Here is a 20,502-nt window from a genome sequence, read left to right on the forward strand (position 1 = left end):
TAAAAATCTGAGTTACTGGTTTTGAAGCTCTCCATCAACCGGCAGTCAGTTACCTAAGTGCTACAATAACAATCAGATGTTTTGCATAACACAGAATCCTGCTTTCCAAGCCCTTTGTACCTTTTTGCCTTTGCAGTTTAAGGCATTTCTCAGTCCAAGTGTCCCTTTAGGAGCAAAAAGACTACAGTAGGTGGATCTTATAAGGAAATTATAAGAAGTTGGAGAAAGGAAGAAGGTATGGATATTATTTTTAAAGAAGGTAGACTGGGAAGAAAAAAAATGCCTGGCTGATAGTAGATGCCTAATTAATATTGGTTGAATGAATATTGAATAAATAGGCCCAATATAGCCATACATATAGAGGTTTATGAATTTAACAGAAACATACACAACCAATCCTTGGTGTATAGATATATGTGTTAAGTAATTGATGAAACTTTCATTAATATTTGGATGGATACTGTTTTAAATTATTAAGGCTTCAGAGCCCGAGGAAAATACGAGCTTGATGTAGAGTGTCTCTTTCCCAAATGATGTATTGAAAATACATTTTTTTCTTGATACAGCATAGCTTAGTTATCTGTGACATTTGAGGACAGAGGAAAAGGATGAAGTAAGGATATCGCCAATAAATAAAACCTAGAGTTAGTCTCCAAATATTTAATTTCCCCCTACCTTCCTACGGATGTATAGAATACAATGAAATATTGAGAGGAAGTATACATGTATACATTTTTGACAGCACCCTACAGTATCAGTAGCAAATCTCTTATGTTTTTTAGTGCATGGTAAGTTCAGTATATAATTGATGATACGGCAAGTCAAGCTGATCTACTTAAAGTAATTTTTTTTTTAGGGAACTAAAACTAGCAAATGATTTAAGCAGTACTTGAAGAAAAAAACAAAAGGTGGTTCTTGAAGATTTTTACAGAAAATATTAGAAACTGCTTTAGAATACTTTATAAATTTGGCAAGCCAAAAGCAGAATGAAGAAAATTATTAACTATTGTTTCACAGTGTTTTTGTGTCTCTATTGCAAGTAACACTGTCAATTTGAGCAAATACTGAGGTTTGCACTAAACATTACAATGCTGAAATCTGTAACTCTTTGAAAATCCCTTCTAAATCCTCAGAAAACTTTCTTCTCTCAAGAATATGTATTGAGTGATAGAAATAAGGAGGAAAAATTACATAGAATGGCACTGTACAATTTGTTGTTTGCTTGATTGTTTTGAAGGCTGTATTTGTATGTGGTTGTTTTTAATCATATTTACATTTTTGGATTTGCACTGTAGCATTTTCTTATTGGGTCCCCCCCACCAATCCCCCGTGAATTTTAGAAATTGAGTATTAGGGAATTTAAGAAGAAAAGAATCTTATACATCTTCCTACCCTTATCCTCTATGCACAGACAAGAAAGAAAATTTCCCACAAAATTCTATATATTATTACAAATACACAAATATTTTAAAGATAACTTTATACAGGATCTGGCACAATAAGGATGTAAACAAAATTATCACTACATTACTAAAATCTGATATATTTTGTTAAGGGTTGGTGAAGAGATTTTATCTTTCTTTAACCCAGGACAGTCTATCCTGTTTTATAACTTGTGTTCTGCTCTGACACTATATAATTTTTTTAAAAAAGCAAAAAACAGCAACAACAAAAAAAACACTGAAGGTTGGACTTCATTGATATCTGGATCGGTTGAGTCCTTACCTGTTTGTCTGCTTTCTGATTGGCTGAAAACTGTTGCTAAGCTTGTTTTTTTGTTCTTTGGGAAAGTCAGAAGTTGAATGTGACCTATTTGAACTGTATCCTGCGCTGCTTTTGACTCTGCTTTGCTCTTTCTCCGATCCACATACTTTTTTCTGCTATCTTTTGAAGTTTAGATTTTTTTTAAACCATCAATTTGTAAATTTAGTGTGCAGTATTTTAAGGTTTTAAGATTTTAATTGTACATTTGTAATGCACAAATTAGAGTACAGTGGTTCTTTTTTTAATCTGGTTGAATACTTGAAAGTTGAAGTTTCTGACATTTAAAGCACGTTCTAATTGTAAAGAGCAAATACATTATTTAAAGACCTGCCTATTACAAACACAAAAGATTATTTGGATATCAATAATATCCTTATTGTTAATAACAATTCCAAAGTGCATCACTGAAGAATTTATTAGGTCAACTTTTTGTGTTTTAGGATAAAAGCTATTATTGATCATATTGGCATGTATGTCACTGAAGGATGGGACTGACTTTATTCATGTTTTCTGGAGAAAGGCTAGAAGGATTGACAGTCCTTTCAGTTATAGACCAAATCCGGGACAGCCTAAATAAAAGTTCTACTGGAAGCCAAGTTTGGTTTGTAATTCAGTAAACCATAATTGAACTGTTGTGATTCCAAGAGCCTTTTCTTTAAGGCTCTATTTGGCATTGATGGGAATGAGACTTTGAACTAGATTTCCCCGGCACTCTTTTAGAACCAGCAGAAATCCTGGGAACATTCTCTGAGCCTTAAAGCCTGACTCAAGCCTTGGATGAACAACATAGGGAGCTACAGACTAGCATGGATTCTCCAAACCTACTGGGAGTTCTAGTGTACAGATCAGGAGATGTGGCATGTATATAAAACAGTGATATTCAAATGTGTTACTGACTTTTTTTTTTGTCCACATAGTCTTTAGTGAAACAGTATTACCAGAATTCTGATTTATATACAATATCTAAAACTGGTGTTTTATTAATAAGTGATCTCTTTAAAGTTCAAATAAGTAAAGTTAAATTATTTATCAAGCCAATTAGTGAGAACAATGAGGTTATGTTATGTTTTAAACAAATTTGAAATAAAGGGGTTATGGATTATAGTTACAGTATTTCTGTATTTTCTTGTATTCATAATATCAGAGAAATCTGGATTGGCACAGCAAAGTACCTACATGCTGTAGCAGCCCACTCACTACTATAGTTTTACTCGAGCAGATGCAGGCAGGCATGAGTTTTTTAGAAGGCCAGAACACACAAACTATACCCTTCCTTGCCACTGACAAATTTACAAGAATGTTCAAACATATACTCACAGAGATGATGGAAGAAGCTTTATTTACTCCAGTATCTAAATTATTATTTTGGTGGTTTCCAATGCATTTACTGTTTATAGATGTTTGTAGGTTACCTTGAAAAAGAAAGCTCAAATATAATATTTCATAATATCTCTAAAGTACTTGTAAGAAATACAATTCTGAAATCACTGGTAATGTACAAAGAAGCCTGGTGTAGGAGGAAACCAGGTTCTGGTTAGCGCAAAGCATATTAATTCTTGATAAAATCAGGAATTATAATAACAGAGTAGAACTTTAGAGCTGAAGTAAAGTATGAGAGACCATGAAGTTCATTTGCCCTTCATTTTAAATTTGAGGGGACTAAAACTAGAAGGGTTGTTAAGAGATTGCCATACCTTCTGGGGTTTTGTTTTTGTTTTCTTATTTGTTTGTTGTTTTGGTTTTTTTCTCAGAGTTGGACGTTAAAGTAGATAACTCCCTATTTAATGATCCCTGACAGAATCCCAAGCTATTTGCCAATCTGTATGACTTATGTGAGAGGTTTAAGTCTAAATAAAATAGATGTCCAATCTCAAATTAAGATGTTTCTCCTTGTTCATAGGATTTAAGAAATTAAGTGCATATAATTGGCATTCAGTAAATATTTATAAATAATGAATGACTGAAGTGTTTACGTATTATTAAGATTTCTGTTAATTGGTAAAATAATAGCACTGACATCCATACATAAACCTATGCCAAAACATACTTTTTTTTTTTTTTCACTTTGGGGAGGGTCTTATAAACCCCTTTGGCTTCATATCTAAACTCACTTTATCCAATCAGCTTTATCTGTTATAAAGTTAACAGATATTTAAAAACATACTTTTTTTTTTTTTTTTTTTTTTTTTTTTAATTATTAGCACCTTTTTTTTAATTATTGTTTATTTATTTATTTTTTTGGCTGTGTTGGGTCCTCGTTTCTGTGCGAGGGCTTCCTCTAGCTGCGGCGAGCGGGGGGCCACTCTTCATCGCGGTGCGCGGGCCTCTCACCATCATGGCCTCTCTTGTTGCGGAGCACAGGCTCCAGACGCGCAGGCTCAGCAGTTGTGGCTCACGGGCCCAGGTGCCCGGCAGCATGTGGGATCTTCCCAGACCAGGGCTCGAACCCGTGTCCCCTGCATCGGCAGGCAGATTCTCAACCACTGCGCCACCAGGGAAGCCCTAAAAACATACTTTTTAAATTAGAGATATAACAAGTTAAAAAAGAATACTACCTTCTCCAACTTGTAATATCTGAATAAAATCCTATTTTAGTGTTTCTCAATTATTTGCCAAAAATTAGGAAAATCAGATTTTCTTTTACTACAAACGAAATGATCTTGAATTCTGTTCAAACTTAACCTCATGTAAAAAAAAAAAAAAAACATAATTTTTAAAGTTGCATTCTTTTTTTGAGTATTCTTAGCTAAATAGAGAGATAGTAGTGGTAAGTGAAAATAAATATATTTGTTGAACTACCGTGCCCTGAATGTACCCACATCCTTTGGGCAAAGGGGAAAATGGCCCACAGAGGTGCAGTGAGGATTTTGGAGGGCAGAAGAACAGATGAGAAAATCCAGTGAATGGCATTTAATTTCTAAAATGCTTAGTAATATGCAAGTAGTTTGTAGATGTGGCCTTGTACTTTGTGAGGAGGTTAAGGATCTACAACTTAATACCCTCTTGAAAAACAAGAGATCTCAGGAGGAGGCAAAGAAAGAAGGTGGTTTAAAGGATTAAAGGACCTACAACTAAAGATTATCACAAAGGAACTGAGTGGGGGGTTCTTTGAGCTGTTAGAAAAGCACATATTGTTGAACTCTATTCACAGCTTGGTAGTACTAATCATGGCGAGGGGGCATGGATAGAGAGGTCAGGATAGCTGTTATAAACAAAAAATAACTTGATTAAAAGATTTTAGAATATTGTCATTAGGATTTTGTTTCTTTGAATTAAAATTATCTCTAGTATGAATAAAACATTCAAAATTCAGATGTGATTAAGCAAATGACTTACTAATATGCATTTAGCCTAAACATTTTAACTATGGGTAAATTCAGTTTTATAAAGGAAGTAAACACTTGAGAATTCAGTTCCATGAAGTCCGTGGGCTCAGGATAAGTTGAAGATATTAAGTTTGATTTTAATCTAGTTTGAGAAGATAATTTTTTATATTATGCCAGACCAATATATTCCTTGGACTTAAAATTATAGGTTACATATTAAAACCAGTTATTGCCTTGTGCCCACAAACAGAAGCATTTTGAGAATTTAAAAAGCATTTTCACATATGTTTTTAGGTACAGATGAAATCCAGCTCCTCAAAAACTATTTTTTTTTTTTTACATCTTTATTGGAGTATAACTGCTTTACACTGTTGTGTTAGTTTCTGCTGTGTAACAAAGTGAATCAGCTATATATATACATATATCCCCATATCCCCTCCCTCTTGAGCCTCTCTCCCATCCTCCCTATCCCACCCCTCTAGGTGGTCACAAAGCACTGAGCTGATCTTCCTGTGCTATGCGGCTGCTTCCCACTAGCTATATATTTTACATTTGGTAGTGTACATATGTCAATGCTACTCTCTCACTTTGTCCCAGCTTCCCCTCTGCCCCCACCCCCGTGTCCTCAAGTCCATTCTCTACATCTGCATCTTTATTCCTGTCCTGCCACTAGGTTCATCAGAACCATTTTATTTTAACATCTTTATTTTATTTTATTTTTTTTAGATTCCATATATATGTGTTAGCATATGGTATTTGTTTTTCTCTTTCTGACTTACTTCACTTTGTATGACAGACTCTAGGTCCATCCACCTCACCACAAATAACTCAATTTCATTTCTTTTTATGGTTGAGTAATGTTCCATTCTATATATGTGCTGCATCTTCTTTATCCATTCATCTGTCGATGGACATTTAGGTTGGTTCCATGTCCTGGGTATTGTAAATAGTGCTGCAGTGAACATTGTGGTACATGACTCTTTTTGAATTATGATTTTCTCAGGGTATATGCCTAGTAGTGGGATTGCTGTGTCATATGGTAGTTGTATTTTCAGGTTTTTAAGGAACCGCCATACTGTTCTCCATAGTGGCTGTATCATTTTACATTCCCACCAACAGTGCAAGAGGGTTCCCTTTTCTCCATACCCTCTCCAGCATTTATTGTTTGTAGATTTTTTGATGATGCCCAATCTGACCGTTGTGAGGTGATACCTCATTGTGGTTTTGATTTGCATTTCTCTAATGATTAGTGATGTTGAGCATCCTTTCATGTGTTTGTTGGCAATCTGTATATCTTCTTTGGAGAAATGTCTATTTAGGTCTTCTACTCATTTTTGGATTGGGTTGTTTTTTTTTTTGATATTGAGCTGCATGAGCTTCTTGTATATTTTGGAGATTAATCCTTTGTCAGTTGCTTCATTTGCAAATACTTTCTCCCATTCTGAGGGTTGTCTTTTCGTCTTGTTTATGGTTTCCTTTGCTGTGCAAAAGCTTTTAAGTTTCATTAGGTCCCATTTGTTTATTTTTGTTTTTATTTCCATTACTCTAGGAGGTGGGTCAAAAAGGATCTTGCTGTGATTTATGTCATAGAGTGTTCTGCCTATGTTCAAAAACTATTTTAAATACAATACAGTATATATGCACAGCCTGAGAAATATTTTCTACTTGAACATGTCCTACATTAAGTATCTTCCATTACCTTTTTGGTTTTTTTTTTTTTTGAGTTGGTATTTCCTTTTTGTCCTTCTTTAAAACCTTCAGAAACTCCTAAGAACATATGGGATAAAGACCTAACTCTCAGTTTCCCACTACACTCATCTTTTTCTTGAACCTCATCCTATTCCAGATTAAATCCATTCCTTCTTATTTACTTCAACAACAATGCTGAAAAGTAATTAGCCTCTAAAAGTTGTAATGAATGAATTCTCCCACTTAACTTTGATATCTCAACACTTACTTTACGGTCACTTCACTTTAGAGAAGCCTCAGGATGTTTAAAGCCAGACTTGGTTACAGAATGTTCATGAATTTGTCAAACTATGGTATGTATACAGGCAGTGTCTGACTTGTAAGTACCTGCCTGACTTAACAAGTGAGCCATATGTACCATTGCCCAAACCTACGTAGCCACTATCTTGGTAGTGCAGGAAAACAGGAACAGAAAAATCAAAGGAGCTTGGGAATATCTGGGGTTCCAAAGGAGAAGATGGGAAGAGACTATGAAAAACAGAATTTGCTTGGTAGAGCTGGAAAGGACAAGCTGATTCCCAAGCAGAGCCTGCCTGCCTGCCTAAACAGTGACCCCAAAGCCTCCAAAAGTGTTTGTCTAGATGGCCCAAATCTTTTATTGTATGAATATTGAACTTGAAATTCATTATTAAGTTTTCAGTTGAGTTAAGCTTCTTTTTTTTTTAATGGAAACATCTCTGTGGAGTTCACTCATTCAGTACATTCTTATTGAGGGTCTACTGTGTGCTGGGCACTAAGATATCAGAAAGACAGCAGTGAACAAAAAAGACAAACATTCTGATTTTATGGAGCTTACATTCTATTGAGACAGACTAAATAAATAAATAAATTAGTATGAGATGTCAGTCCCTCATATAATAAGTGTGAGTTAGTATAAGAAGCCTGTTTTCTTCCTAATACCTACCAGTTATTCTAAGAAGAATAGGGGTAATGTGAGGAGCAGGTAGGAAGTTGGGTAAACTTTATTGCGGGAGCTTTGGGTAGCATGAAGTTACCAAAGGTCTGGGGAGACACTGAGAGGAATGACAGGGGTAGAAAAATAGAGGAGAGAAGCTCTCGAAGACCAAGACCACTCATTCCATGATTTCTTTTTTCTTTTCTGTTTTTTAAAACCAGATCTCACCCTAAGTATGAGCAAGGGAGATAAATTTTTCTTTCTTCCTGCCCTCTTTTCTTGCCATCAGAATCAAGAACTTAAGCTAACATACCATTATTGACATTTTTAAAATATTCATTAAAAGAAGCAGCCCAGCTTCTGCTGCTTTGGATTCAGACCTAGGTTCTAATCTCAGTCTGCATTTGACTACTTTTACAACCTTGGACAAGTTACCAATATTTTATGAGTTTCTGTTTTACAAATTTGTAAAATAGAAATAATTGTATCTGCCTTATAAGTGTAAAGTTCTTAGTGTCTGATATGTTGGTCTTATCATTAGCCTGGAATACCTGACCATGATTTAACATGCTTATTCTTTGAGGGAAAGTGATTTTCTAATTTAAAACCACTGACACTATTTGGAATACTACTTGTTTACAAATACGAGTGATGGTCTATGTTTCTAAAACCCTATGTAGAAATTTAAAACTGTGCATTTCTAAAAGAAGAAACCCTAAAGGAGCGAAAGATAGCAAAGATTTGTCAACATTCTTGCTTCTTTATAAGTAATATAATTCTAAAAATTAAATTGAAGAAGTGAAAAAAGTAGAGGCCAAATAAGAGAATATAAAATTAACGTTCAGTACTAGTAGGATCTCAACATACCCAAAACATGATGTTGAAAGGAAAAAAGTGCTTAGCAGGCAAGCTATATATAAAAAAACAGGAAGATAATAAGCTAGAGGAGAAAAATCTTGACAAAATTAGTAAGCAGAAGTAATCTTAAAAACCAGCATTCATTCCAAGTAAAAATGTTTTAAATGACAATATGGCATTTTTTTCAAGAATGCTTAAACCCCATAAATCTAACAAATCCCACTCCCCTTCTTAAAGGAGTTCTTTGGTTTAATGGCTAAAATCATGGCTATGTGTATCTAACCAGTTATTAAATATAATTCCTAAAGAATAGATCTACAAATCTATAGTACTTTAATTCCTTTAGTTAATGAGAAAATTCAAGGTTTAATATGTGGTCCATGAAAGTGTGATTATATGTTTTGGCCTGATTAGTATTCTTTCTATTAAAATATACATATTCTTTTTCATTAGGTGACTGTATTTTTTTAAAGTCTAATGGATTTAGGGAAGCCACTTGGTCAGGAGAGCATGTAAGTTGAGATTTATCTCCTAAATTTCAAAAACAAAAGTATGAGGCATCATTTCCTTTCTCAAGAAACTTATTATCATGTTGGAGAGACAAATCCACCTTCATCCCTACACTTTGTTTCATTTCCATTGTTCTTCACATCACCCTCTTGCCTTGACAGAATTGCCTCAACAGCCTTCCTAGCTCATCTTCCTGCCTCTAGTTTTGCCTAAACCTTAGCTGAAATGCAAATTTGATGTCATTCTACTCTTTAAAACTTTTAGTAACTCCACATTACTCTTAAGAATGAAATTTATTGTCCTTAATGAATCTTAAACAAGGTCCCTCCTTACTGTTTATGTTTTACCTAAACTTCATCCATTACTCTCCATACCCTGTGCTCTAGACCCCAGTGAACTTCCTTTATTCAGTTTTCCTAACAGACTACCACTCTCAGTCTCTCCCCTGCCTGTGGGCTTTTGCACATGCTGGTTTCTTTGCTTAGAACTCTGTCTTTACTCTCCCAAACACTCCCCCGATTTTCTTGCCAAGGCCTCTCTACTAATCCTCTAAGCTCCTAGCTCAGATATCTCTTCCTTCTGGAAGCCCATCTTGAACCACCACACCAAGTCTGGACTCTAATGCCACATAGTTCTCTGCTCAGATCAAGTCATTTGACACCACTCTTTTACATGGGTGTAACATCTTGTTCTTGAGAAAATTAGAGTTGAGACCATTCCTGCTAATGACAAATGCAAAAACCTCACTTTGATACAGTTTGAGTAGGTTTACCAAAACATTTTTATTTTTATATTTATTTATTTGGCTGTGCCTCATGGCTTGTGGGAGCTTAGTTCCCCGACCAGATATTGAACCCACACCCTTGGCAGTGAAAGCTCGGAGTCCTGACCACTAGACCACCAGGGAATTCCCAAAACATTTTTAGAGGAAAGGAAATATTTCAGATTTACTCTTACTTCTTGGATTAGATGTCAGGATTCTTAATCGAAGAAAAAAATGTTGAAAGGAAATGTTTAAATAGCAGATTTTGTAAATAGCTGCTGGCCTATAATGATAGCCTGTGGTAAATATCAAAAAACGTAGTCCTTCCCAATTACTAATCGGTGCTCAGGAGGTTTACTACATGCTTAGCACTGGGGGTTCATTAGGAGAAGCACCTTCAGGACATCTGGCCTACTCAAGTAGTGAAATCTTTGGAAAATACAAACTTTTTATTAAATGATTTGGAACAAAGCATTTCCAGAAGTGAGATCTACACAGTGATATTTGCAGGTCAATACAATTGTTGGAACTCTTGGTTAATAGATTTATTTGGAGGCAGCCTTTTTATGTTAGAGAAGAGAGTGACTAATTCACAGTTACTGCTCTATCAAAAAGATCAAAAATCAGTACTCTTTGAAGACCTTAAGTCAGTCTTTATAGAAACCATAAAGGAACCTTGACATTTAATGGCTTGAAAGGGTCTCAGTAAGGACTGAATTAGAAATTATTAAAATTATTTTTCTTTTTATGTAAGGCAGCATCAAAATAAATAAACTGAAACTTTCAAAGAAGAAGGAGGGAGGGAGGGAGAGAGAGAAAAGAAAGAAAGAAAGAAAGAAGGAAAGGAAGGAAGGAAGAGAAAGAAAGAGAAAGAAAGAGATCCTAATTGGAGCTTCCTATTCAATTTCAACATATGTTTCTTCAATAAATATTAAGCACAAAGTATCAAACATGAACATATATATGTATACATACACACACATATACACACATATATGTATATATACACATGTGTATACACAGTTTGCAGTTCTAATTTGCATTTAAACCATTTTTGCATTAGCTAAATGCATGCTTTTCCCTTGCCTCTCATTAGAAAATAGAAAGGTAAACATTCTCCATTTTGTAAATGATATAATTTTAATGTTACAGACAAGGTTATGCCCTACTAGACAGCTAACCCCCACTATTTTATTCCTTCCAGAAAATAAAATCACAGCTCAACTCTTCTAGAGCCAGTCATTATTTTTCACATACTTCCCTCATTAAGTAACTCTATAGCTCACAACCCCTACATCAAGTCCATTTATGTTTCCACGTTATTCATCTACAACCAGTTTATCTTGGAGGGTATGTCATATTGCTGCAAATTGGATGGTTTACTGGGTTTATTTTTGCCTGTGTGTTTGTGGCTGAGTGGGCATCAGATTAGACTGTTTCTGTGGCTGTGTTCAGAGGAAGAGAGCTTGGACGTCTCTGTAACCTTTTCTTCTATGTCAATATTAACCTCAAATTGCTTTTCTTGACCAGTAAAAATATTTTGGGTGCTTTAGCAATTTATAAAAGCAGTGTATGAGAACATATAACATCATTTTATTTATCTGGAGAAGATAAATAAAAAGTAACCATTTTTAACCTGCTACTTTTAAAATGTGACAGTTTAAGAGCTCAAAGAGTAACTCAGTTTTCTCTGAGACATTGTAACCTCACTCCTAAGACTGAAACTTATTTTCATTTATGAGCCCTGGTTCTGTGTCTGTCAGTATTTATTGACTTAAACTCTGCTTGTTTCCTTCTATCAGAATGTTCCAACTTTTTTTTTTTTTTTTAACCTGAGCATGTAAGCCTTTGAAAATACGGGGCAAACATGCAAAAAAAGAGACCTAATTTAGGAGTTAATTTTTTAAAAAGAAGTTAATGGAGCCCTGTAAGGAAATAGTGTTGACACAGGACTTGAGAGATTTGTGTTCCAGATCCAACAATGTCAGTTATTTGTGTTCCTTTATGACCTGTTTTCTCACGTTCCTCATCAGGTTTCAGAGAGAGATTCTTTCTTTAGAACCTAGGGCGCTTATGAGGAAACAAATTTTAAAGCTTTCGAATATACTTGGGAAGAAAAAAAATTTAGAGATCTGCTACCAAGGCTTATCTGTGTAGGAGAGTGATATTTATAGTTTATACATAGCTTACCCAAAATAATTTTACATTGAATATGGGTCATGGTCCCCTACTTGTTTCTGCATTCTGCGGCCCAGTCAGCGCTGTTTGGGCATTATTGGAAAGAAAGGGAAATTTCAAAAGTTCATAAAATGTGAAGCGAATTTGATTCCTCCTGGTGGTGTCGGGGTCAGCCTAGAGGTGGGTTGCTGTTTGGCTCTAGGTAAGTGGACCCGAGCGGGTGGAGGGAGGGCAAGCTTTCGGCTGCTGATACTGGGACAGGGACAATTTGCCTTTCAACTGAAACCCGCCGGCTCGCGCTGCATCTTCCAGCCGCAGTGCACGCACACCTCCCGGAGGACCGAGCCCATTCCGACCCGAGGATTAACTCCTCGCGGGAGTTCGTTCCCTAGAGGTTGTTTCTCGCCCGGCCGTGTAGCCCGCCCCCGGCCAGCACCCGCTCCCCGCCAGCGCCCGCTCCTCAGCGCCAAGGGGGCGGGGTGCCGCGGCGCTGCGGGCCCCCATTGGCGCGCGCGGCTGCCGACTCGGCGGAGTGACGGCGGGGGCGGGGCCGCATGTCTTGTTTGTTTGCCCCGTCCCGCCCCGCACTGCTTCAGCCATCAGCGTCGACTGAGGCGCTACAGCTCAGAGGCAGACTGGCAGCCCGTCCAGCTCTCGCCTCCTCCGCGCCGCCGCGGCTCCCCTGCGCGTCCGCAGCTGTCCCCGCGCCGATATGCGCCTGGCCACAGCCGCGAACGAGGCGTATACGGCCTCGCTGGCCGTCTCGGAGCTGTTGGGCTGCAAGCAGTGTGGCGGGAGCCGCGGCCAGGACGAGGTACCAGGGCAAGGGACCGGGCGAGTGGGCGGGCGGGCACACGGCCAACTGCTTGGGCTGCATGGAGGTCGCGTCGCTTCCCCGCCCTCGCACCCTAACAGCTTCGGAGAACGCTCCCCGGGGAGGGCGCCCCTGGAGCTACTGCCCGGACGGCCGCCCTGCCCGGCGGGGCGTCGCAGGCTGGTCCGCGCCCCTCAGGTGAAGGGGCGGCCAGTGGGGTGGGGGGGGGGGGGGCGTTTGCCACCGTGAGTCGTCCCCAGGCAGAAAATGCTGCGGCTGGGAGGGACAGCTGCCTCGGTCATTTAAATGGAAGTCTCCGAAACGTAAATAACGTTGTCTTCTGTACAAGTCTCCACAAGCCAGAAGAAACCTAACAAACTCTAGTCTCACGGTAGAACAGCCTGTGGATTTTTTTCCCCCTCAGCGTCTTGTCAAAACACATTATTCGGGGACCCTCACTCTCTTCGCCTCCTACTTTAAAAAAGAAAGAAAAAGAAACTAATATATTTCGGTCAGTTAAAAGATGATGTTGCCTAGAATAAGTATGTTCTGCCAGCTCAATGACGTTATGCACAGCGTTTACTCTTGTTTATTAAACTATCCCTTTTTGTGTCTGAATTGGCCTTCAGAAAGAGCTATTTAATTGTAACATTTTGTATTTTTCCTAAGTGGCTGCAAATAGGGCACCATCTGAGAGTTACTAATATACCTTTAACTCAAATTTGAAACTTTAAAAGGCTTTAATTCAAAAGGTGGCAAGGGAGAAAGTAGAGAAATCGTAATTAAAATTGAAATCAGAATGTTTTAAGTATTGACTTAAAGAAATGTAAATACGAGGTAATTTCTCTACTGTATTGCCCACTAAAATGACTCAGTATTTATATGTATATATATTTTTTGTAAATGGAGTCTACACTATGATATACTACATATATTCATATAAACTTAAATGAAGACACGTTCTCGTGAAGGTTGTAGAACACCAAATGCTTTTTCTAGATTTTAGCATTCATGGATACATAATGTGCTCCTTGTTTCCAGATAATACAACAACCTAAAAAAAGTCTCATAACTGTTGCTTTGAAACTTTACCATAGAAAAGAGTGTGAAAGTGTTGAAATAGAATTTACAGTTTCTGTTTGCAGGCCGTAACAGATCTGTTCTCATTTTCAGAAGTGAGCCTCAATCATTGTGCTTGAATCTGTTATTTCTGGTGGTATTTGTTTGCAGAATCCTGGTTTTTGCCCAGATCTAGAATTTCTAAATATAGCCATGTCAACTGGAAGATAGAGATACATTATATCAATAGCTTGCACATTGATTACAGAGCCTATGGGATTGTGTTCGGGACACCAGGAACCTTTGTATAGTTGTATTTCATTTTTAAAACCTCCAACATGTGGGAAGATAAATTAGGAAGTAGTGCTTTATAGGAAAACTATTCACTTTACAAAAGAATTAATAACACAACTCTATCAAATAGCAAGCTTCCACGGTGCCTTTAAATTAAACCCTTTCCAGGAATGGAACTCCTGACTAAAGTATAGGGCACACATATGGCCTAAGTCAGCCTTATAAAGCCAGTACTTTGAAGTCAGTGAGTTTTTATTTTTCTAGAATGTATTTCATATAAGACCAGACACTGGAAAAAGAGGTACCTGAACTTTGAGTATTTCTAAATTCCCTATAAAAGAGTTAATGACAATTTTAGAAGAAGCACTAGTACATGTTGTTATAATAGGAAGTCTTCTTTATAATGTTTCTAGATTTCTTCATTTCTATATAAAAATTTCAAATGTCAAAAGGCTAGCATTCAGCTATAGGCAATGATTCTCATAAACAAGGAAGAGTGGGATGGGAACTTTTACTTTTTACACAGCATATTTTTGCCTTGTTGAAATGTGTTTCAAAAAGAACTTATGTAATTTTTTTAAAACTCAGAATTAATATTATTGTGATTATCAGTATTAAGACATCTAGACAGTTTAATAATGTACCAAGTGCAGTGAGAAAAAATAAAATGATTCAAGTGATCTGATTATTTTTACTTTTCAACTAGTTTTGCAAGTGGATAGACACTGTAAGCCAACAAACGCTCTCATTTCGCACTTGTGGCAAACTGTTCATTTTTTTGGTTAAAGGTATTCTTATGGATTCATAAGTGTATCTGACAAATTTGAAAAATCTGATTAGAACAGTAAATTCATAAACACAGATTCATACAGTGATACATTGCATACATTAGTCATTCTGTGGTACTGTCAGCATTTGCTGAGGATTTTCATACTGTGAAAATTAGTGTGTTAGTACACACTGGAGAGGAAACAGATATCACGTCAGAAATTTGCAGCAGTGTTGTGATGGCAGAGGCTGTTGCTATGTCTTCAAAGATGCTGATTAGGAGGATTGTTGAGAGGAGAAGACTGTTAGTTCCCATGTTAGATTTCCCAGCCACACCTTCACCAAGAGCCTGTGAGGTTTGTGTTGTGGTTAGCATTTACATCTGCTTCACAACAAGGCCATTTGCCGTTGGCAAGTTCTGCCTCCTTGAATCTAGATTGGCCAAAATTTGTTCAAAGTCTGTAATTCAGTTTCTTACAGGTACATATGAAGGCACAATTGAAGGAACCCTGAGGACGTTATGAAATGCACTTAGTTTGGGTTACGATCACACCGTTGAAGACCTGCAGTGCCTTTTTTGTTTTTTTTTAAATCAATACCTGCTAGAAAATAGGGTAGCAACTAATTTGTCATGTGACTAGGAAAAGAAGTGTTTCAAAAGTGAGTTTTCCAGAAAATTGAAACTTTTAACCCTTTAGAAACCAAGAATACTATTGTATAATAAAAATGCTATCTAAAAGGACCTTTAAGTATCAAAAGCTCTTTTTAAAAAATTTTATTTACTTATTTATTTACTTTTGGCTGCGTTGGGTCTTCGTTGCTGTGCACGGGCTTTCTCTGGTTGCGGTGCGTGGGCTTCTCATTGTGGTGGCTTCTCATTGCAGAGCACGGGCTCTAGGCGCGCGGGCTTCAGTAGTTGTGGCACGCGGGCTCAGTAGTTGTGGCTTGCAGGCTGTAGAGTGCAGGCTGAGTACTTGTGGCGCATGGGCTTAGTTGCTCCGTGGGGATCGTCCCAGACCAGGGCTCGAACCCGTGTCCCCTGCATTGGGAGGCAGATTCTTAACCACTGCGCCACCAGGGAAGTCTCTCAAAAGCTCTTAAAGAGGCTCTTTTGAGAGTAATTAATTAAAGACACCAACTCTAGAACCAGACTTCCTGGCTGTTTTCAAGATAATTGTCACCTGTTTCCTTTTCCCAGAAGTTAGAGCTCAGTTTGTGTGCAGTGGGAGGCTAGATGGAATCAATGACCTGCTTCCTGACAGTATCTGGATTAGGATAAATTGGGATGCAATTTCAGAGTTCATAAAATTCTATTTTACCTAGAACTAGCCGTAAGTAAAATAATGAAATTGGAGTCTTAAATATCAGATACTCCTTTCCATTCCTTTCCTTTCTTCAGTTTTTCTATTCTGTCCCCTGCTTTGTTAGACTGGTACCTCACCAAGGAATGAATGTGATCTTAACAGTAAGAGGTTCTTAGCATAATAGGTTTATAATCCATTCCTAAGAATGTTTGCTTTTTCTTAACATCCTGTTTTAAAACACAATTTTTCATAAAATACATAAAAGAATCTATTTCTAAAGGAACTGGGAAAGAAAGGTTTGACCTTTGAAGGCAGGGAAGAGGGGAGACAGTGATACCAGTATGGCCACTAAATTTGGCTACAGGGATGGACTTTCAAAGACTTGAGAATTAGAAAGGACCATTGGGAAAAGACCTTTGGCATGCCTATAGGAAAATATTCCATTTCTGAAACATTGATAGTCACTTTCTTGGAATTGTAAAGCTATTGTTTTGTAACAGTTTGATATATAAACTATCTATTTGGTATAGAAATAAAACCAAAACAATATACTTCAACCTCTTTGTTTTGAGGCCCTTGTGCTAGGAATCTGGTCTTATTTTTAAAAAAATAAACACACACACATACACAATCCACATGCTGCTAATGTATTTGTAGGATAAAGTCCTAGAAATGGAATTGGTAATTTTTTTTCCCTTTCCTTACAAATAGTAACATAATATATATGTATTATACACTTTGTTTCCCCCCCCCCCCCCACATAATGTATCTTGGAGATCTTTTAAAGCCAACTTGTATAGAACTGCTTCATTCTTTGTGAGGACTTCATGCTATTCTAGTCTATGGTCATACTAAACTTGATTGAAACAGTCCTCTATTGATGAGCACTTAGGTTGCTTTATATCTTGTACTACTAGAAACAATGTTGCAGTGATTATACTTTTACACATGACATTTAAGAAATGTGAGTATAGGGTAATGTTTAGAATGGAATTATTGATTAGGGTATGTAACTTTAAAATTTTGATCAGTATTTCAAATTGCCTTCCTAGAAGTTGTAGTAATTTATACTCCTTATATGTTTCTTGATATTTTTTCCTCACACTTCAAAACACTCCCATCAGAAAAGTATAAGCAATGAATGGCTATTTCTCCACCCCCTCTTCAACACAGCCTTTCATCAAACTTTTTGATCTTAAGCAGTATTTTAGGTGAAAAATTGTATCTCAGTGTACTTAAATGGCAGTTGTTTTATTGTGAGGGTTGATCATTTTTTCAGCCATTTATATTTCATTTTCTTTGAACTGTCCATGTCCTTTGTTCATTTTTCTGTGAGGTTGTTGGGGGTTTTCTTAGTGATTTGTCTTTATGTATTAAAAAAATTTAGCCCTTTGCTATATGAGTTGCAAATATATTTCCAAGTTTTCTGTTTGCTTTTGACTTTATGTGTTTATTTTTCCCATGTGAAAGTCTTTATTTTTATGTCATCAAATTTATCAATCTTATATTTTATGATTTCCTGGTTTTGTGGCATTCTTAGACCTAAGTCCACAGGTATTTTCTTCTAATACTGTAATGTTTTTTATTTTTGTTTTTTACACTTATATCTGATTTATTGTGGAGTAAAGTATGATTTAAGCCGCCAATTTCACTTTTTTCTGAGTGGCTCTCCAGTTGTACCAAAATCATTTGTTGAATAGTCCATTTCTCCTCCTTTGAAATGCCACCTTTTGTATACTAAAGTCACAAGAATAGTGTCTCTTAGGTAGAAAATGAATAATAAACCCCTGAAATGGGGTGTTTGCTAAAACGCATTTTGTTTAAATAAGATAGTAAAGAACTGAGAAGGGGTAAGTATTGATTTTTAGCCTTAAAGTCTTGCCCAGTATATTTTGGTAGAAATGTATGTAATTAAATCAGTTAGAAAGGCCAGTAGAGTCATCATTTTATATAAATGGCTGCATTTGTGCCAAGATGATGTGTTGAATAGCAGGAATGTGGGTTTTTTCCTTGCATTTATTATAGGATATTAAAATTGAGACACATACACGGCCGGGCCAGTGAATTTAGTGCCTCCTCTAATGAGGGGCATGGTTATTAGACATTACTGTCTTCAGTATAAGTGTGGAATTATCAGAGTAAGAAATCACTGACCTCCAATACAAGATTATTTGAAACATATATAAAATTTTAGATTTAGTTGGCAAATCCAGCCTACTTTGAATCTGAATCTTGAGTTCTCCTAATTAAGATTCTCTTCAATTTTGTCCTGCCTGCTTAATTTTTAAAAATCCATTCTGCTCAAAAGGTTTTCATTCACTTGGACCAGATTTCTTGAATTGCTGCCACATGTTCTTCTCTGACTGCCCCCTCCCCCCTTTTTTTCCTTTAAAAGGAAAGCATCTGGTTTATATCATGAAGGACTTTTGGAAGCAGTAGAGAGAGGGTAGAAATAATATTTGTATGTAATTATATAAGCAAGGGTTAATATTTAGTTGTTAAAGAAGGAGGGGGTTTTTTGTTTAGAGACTGGAGTGATAGGACATGAGCCTCAAAAAGAAAAAAAAAAGTCTGAATTACATTTTGGTTTTGTTTCTATTAGCACACTGTATTGAGGGAAAAGATGGAAGCCTAACAGTAGATTGTCAGTTTTTGTTAACCACACTACACTGTCACATAAAGTATAGAATTCTAGGTTCACTATGTCAAAAGGCAGAAAACCATTTATTTTTTAATTAGTTGAGCTCCTCTAAAATATAAGCAAAGTTGATGAGATCCTATAAATTAAAAATTTAAGGAAAACTCACAAACAAAATTAATTTCTCTAAAATTGTTTTACTCAACCACAGAGAAACCATGCCCTGCACTACTTTCTCTTTTGTGGATTTAAATAGCTTTTTTATTTTTCATAGTATTTCTGTTCTTGTGAAGTGTTATTATAGATGTAGTAATAATTATACTTCAGTTTAAGACATCTAGGTAGAGGTTATGGCTTTTTCATTTCCTGACAAGATGCACAGGGATTGATATTTTGGTTGGTTGGGTTTTGGATGTACAAGCACATTGGTCTTATTTTGTATCACTGACAATCCACAGGGTTGGCTGCTATGTGCTGAACTTTCTGTTCTAGACTTTCTGCCAAGTACTTTATGCAAAACTCTGGTTTTAGTGAAACAGGTTTTATTGTTTTTAGTCAGAGTTGTATTATAAACTGTTGTCAGCTATGTAATGCAAACAGAGGATCTGGTATATATATATGGCCATGAAAAAAAAACAACAGAACAAGCCAGTCTCTGTTCAACTGGCTGTTTTTCTCTCCCATTCCTGTGGCCTCGGTTCATGTTGTTTACTGCTGGAGGCCTGAGATGGTGTAGTTTTCTTTTCTAGGAACTTGGAATTAGAATTCCTCGACCACTAGGACACGGACCAAGCAGATTCATCCCAGAAAAGGAGGTATGTTGTTTGTGAAAGTACATAGTGAACTGTATGCTTCTAAGGAAAAGCTTTCATGACCCACATCTTCACATCTGAACAACTGTTGGTCAACAATATGCTTTTACACAAGTTAATCATCATGTTTTGGCAGTGAATATGTGGGATTAAAAAGCTGTTATAGTCATGTTGATTTCTAGTATTTCATGATGCTTTTCTAACACCCATATTTAATCAAGCAAAGGCAAGACTTGTTTTTGACCAATGATATGCCACCTGCTTATATTTAGATGTTGTTTAGGTGTGCCCATAAGCCGAGTTACTTGGTCTTGGCCAACTCCACAGGCTGGTATCAATGCTAGATTGGATCTTTAATTCTAAATATGTAAATGCTCCTATACTTTGTTTTCACAGGGATTGTTTACTGTTAGTTACTTTTGGTTCTCTGTAAATTCAGGGAGAGTAGGTGTTGTTAAAAGGAAAGGCATTAGTGTCTGTTTGCAAGCTCTGCAAATTTGATAATCTAAATCTGGATTCTGGATTTAGATCTGGATGTCTGGATTCTGGTCAAGTCTGCAAGCAGCCTATCTAGATGGCCTTTAATGTTTGGCCTTTGTTGTTTTTCCCCTGCTACATGATACGTGACTCTTTATTCTGCTATCTTGCAACCAGTTGAGTTAAATTTGTAGAATTATAACCTCTCTTTCTTAAGCCAAATTTAATCTGCTTCTAGGTGACACTTAGAGTGCAGTGCATGCATATTCCTTTTTTTTTCCCTCCCCCTGCGT

General features: G+C 36.7%; 2 protein-coding genes across 4 annotated transcripts in view; one reads left to right on the forward strand and one right to left on the reverse strand.

Moving 5' to 3' along the window:
* SESN1 (sestrin 1) overlaps positions 1 to 20,502 on the forward strand; it is a 108,404-nt gene that overhangs the window by 74,364 nt on the left and 13,538 nt on the right. For 2 of the 3 annotated variants that reach the window (XM_059941457.1, XM_059941456.1), the window contains exon 2: positions 19,670 to 19,735. In XM_059941457.1, coding sequence (XP_059797440.1) covers positions 19,670 to 19,735 — 66 coding nt within the window. Of the gene's footprint in view, positions 1 to 12,646; positions 12,858 to 19,669; positions 19,736 to 20,502 lie in introns of those variants that run through there. The other variant, XM_059941458.1, reaches the window with a different exon arrangement.
* ARMC2 (armadillo repeat containing 2) overlaps positions 15,813 to 20,502 on the reverse strand; it is a 222,709-nt gene continuing 218,019 nt past the window's right edge. The window contains exon 18 of the mRNA XM_059941454.1: positions 15,813 to 16,017. Within this exon, the coding sequence (XP_059797437.1) occupies positions 15,968 to 16,017 (50 nt within the window). The 3' untranslated portion in view covers positions 15,813 to 15,967. The remainder of the gene's footprint in view (positions 16,018 to 20,502) is intronic.

Source organism: Balaenoptera ricei, chromosome 12 (genome assembly GCF_028023285.1).
Source record: "Balaenoptera ricei isolate mBalRic1 chromosome 12, mBalRic1.hap2, whole genome shotgun sequence".
Lineage (NCBI taxonomy): Eukaryota > Metazoa > Chordata > Mammalia > Artiodactyla > Balaenopteridae > Balaenoptera > Balaenoptera ricei.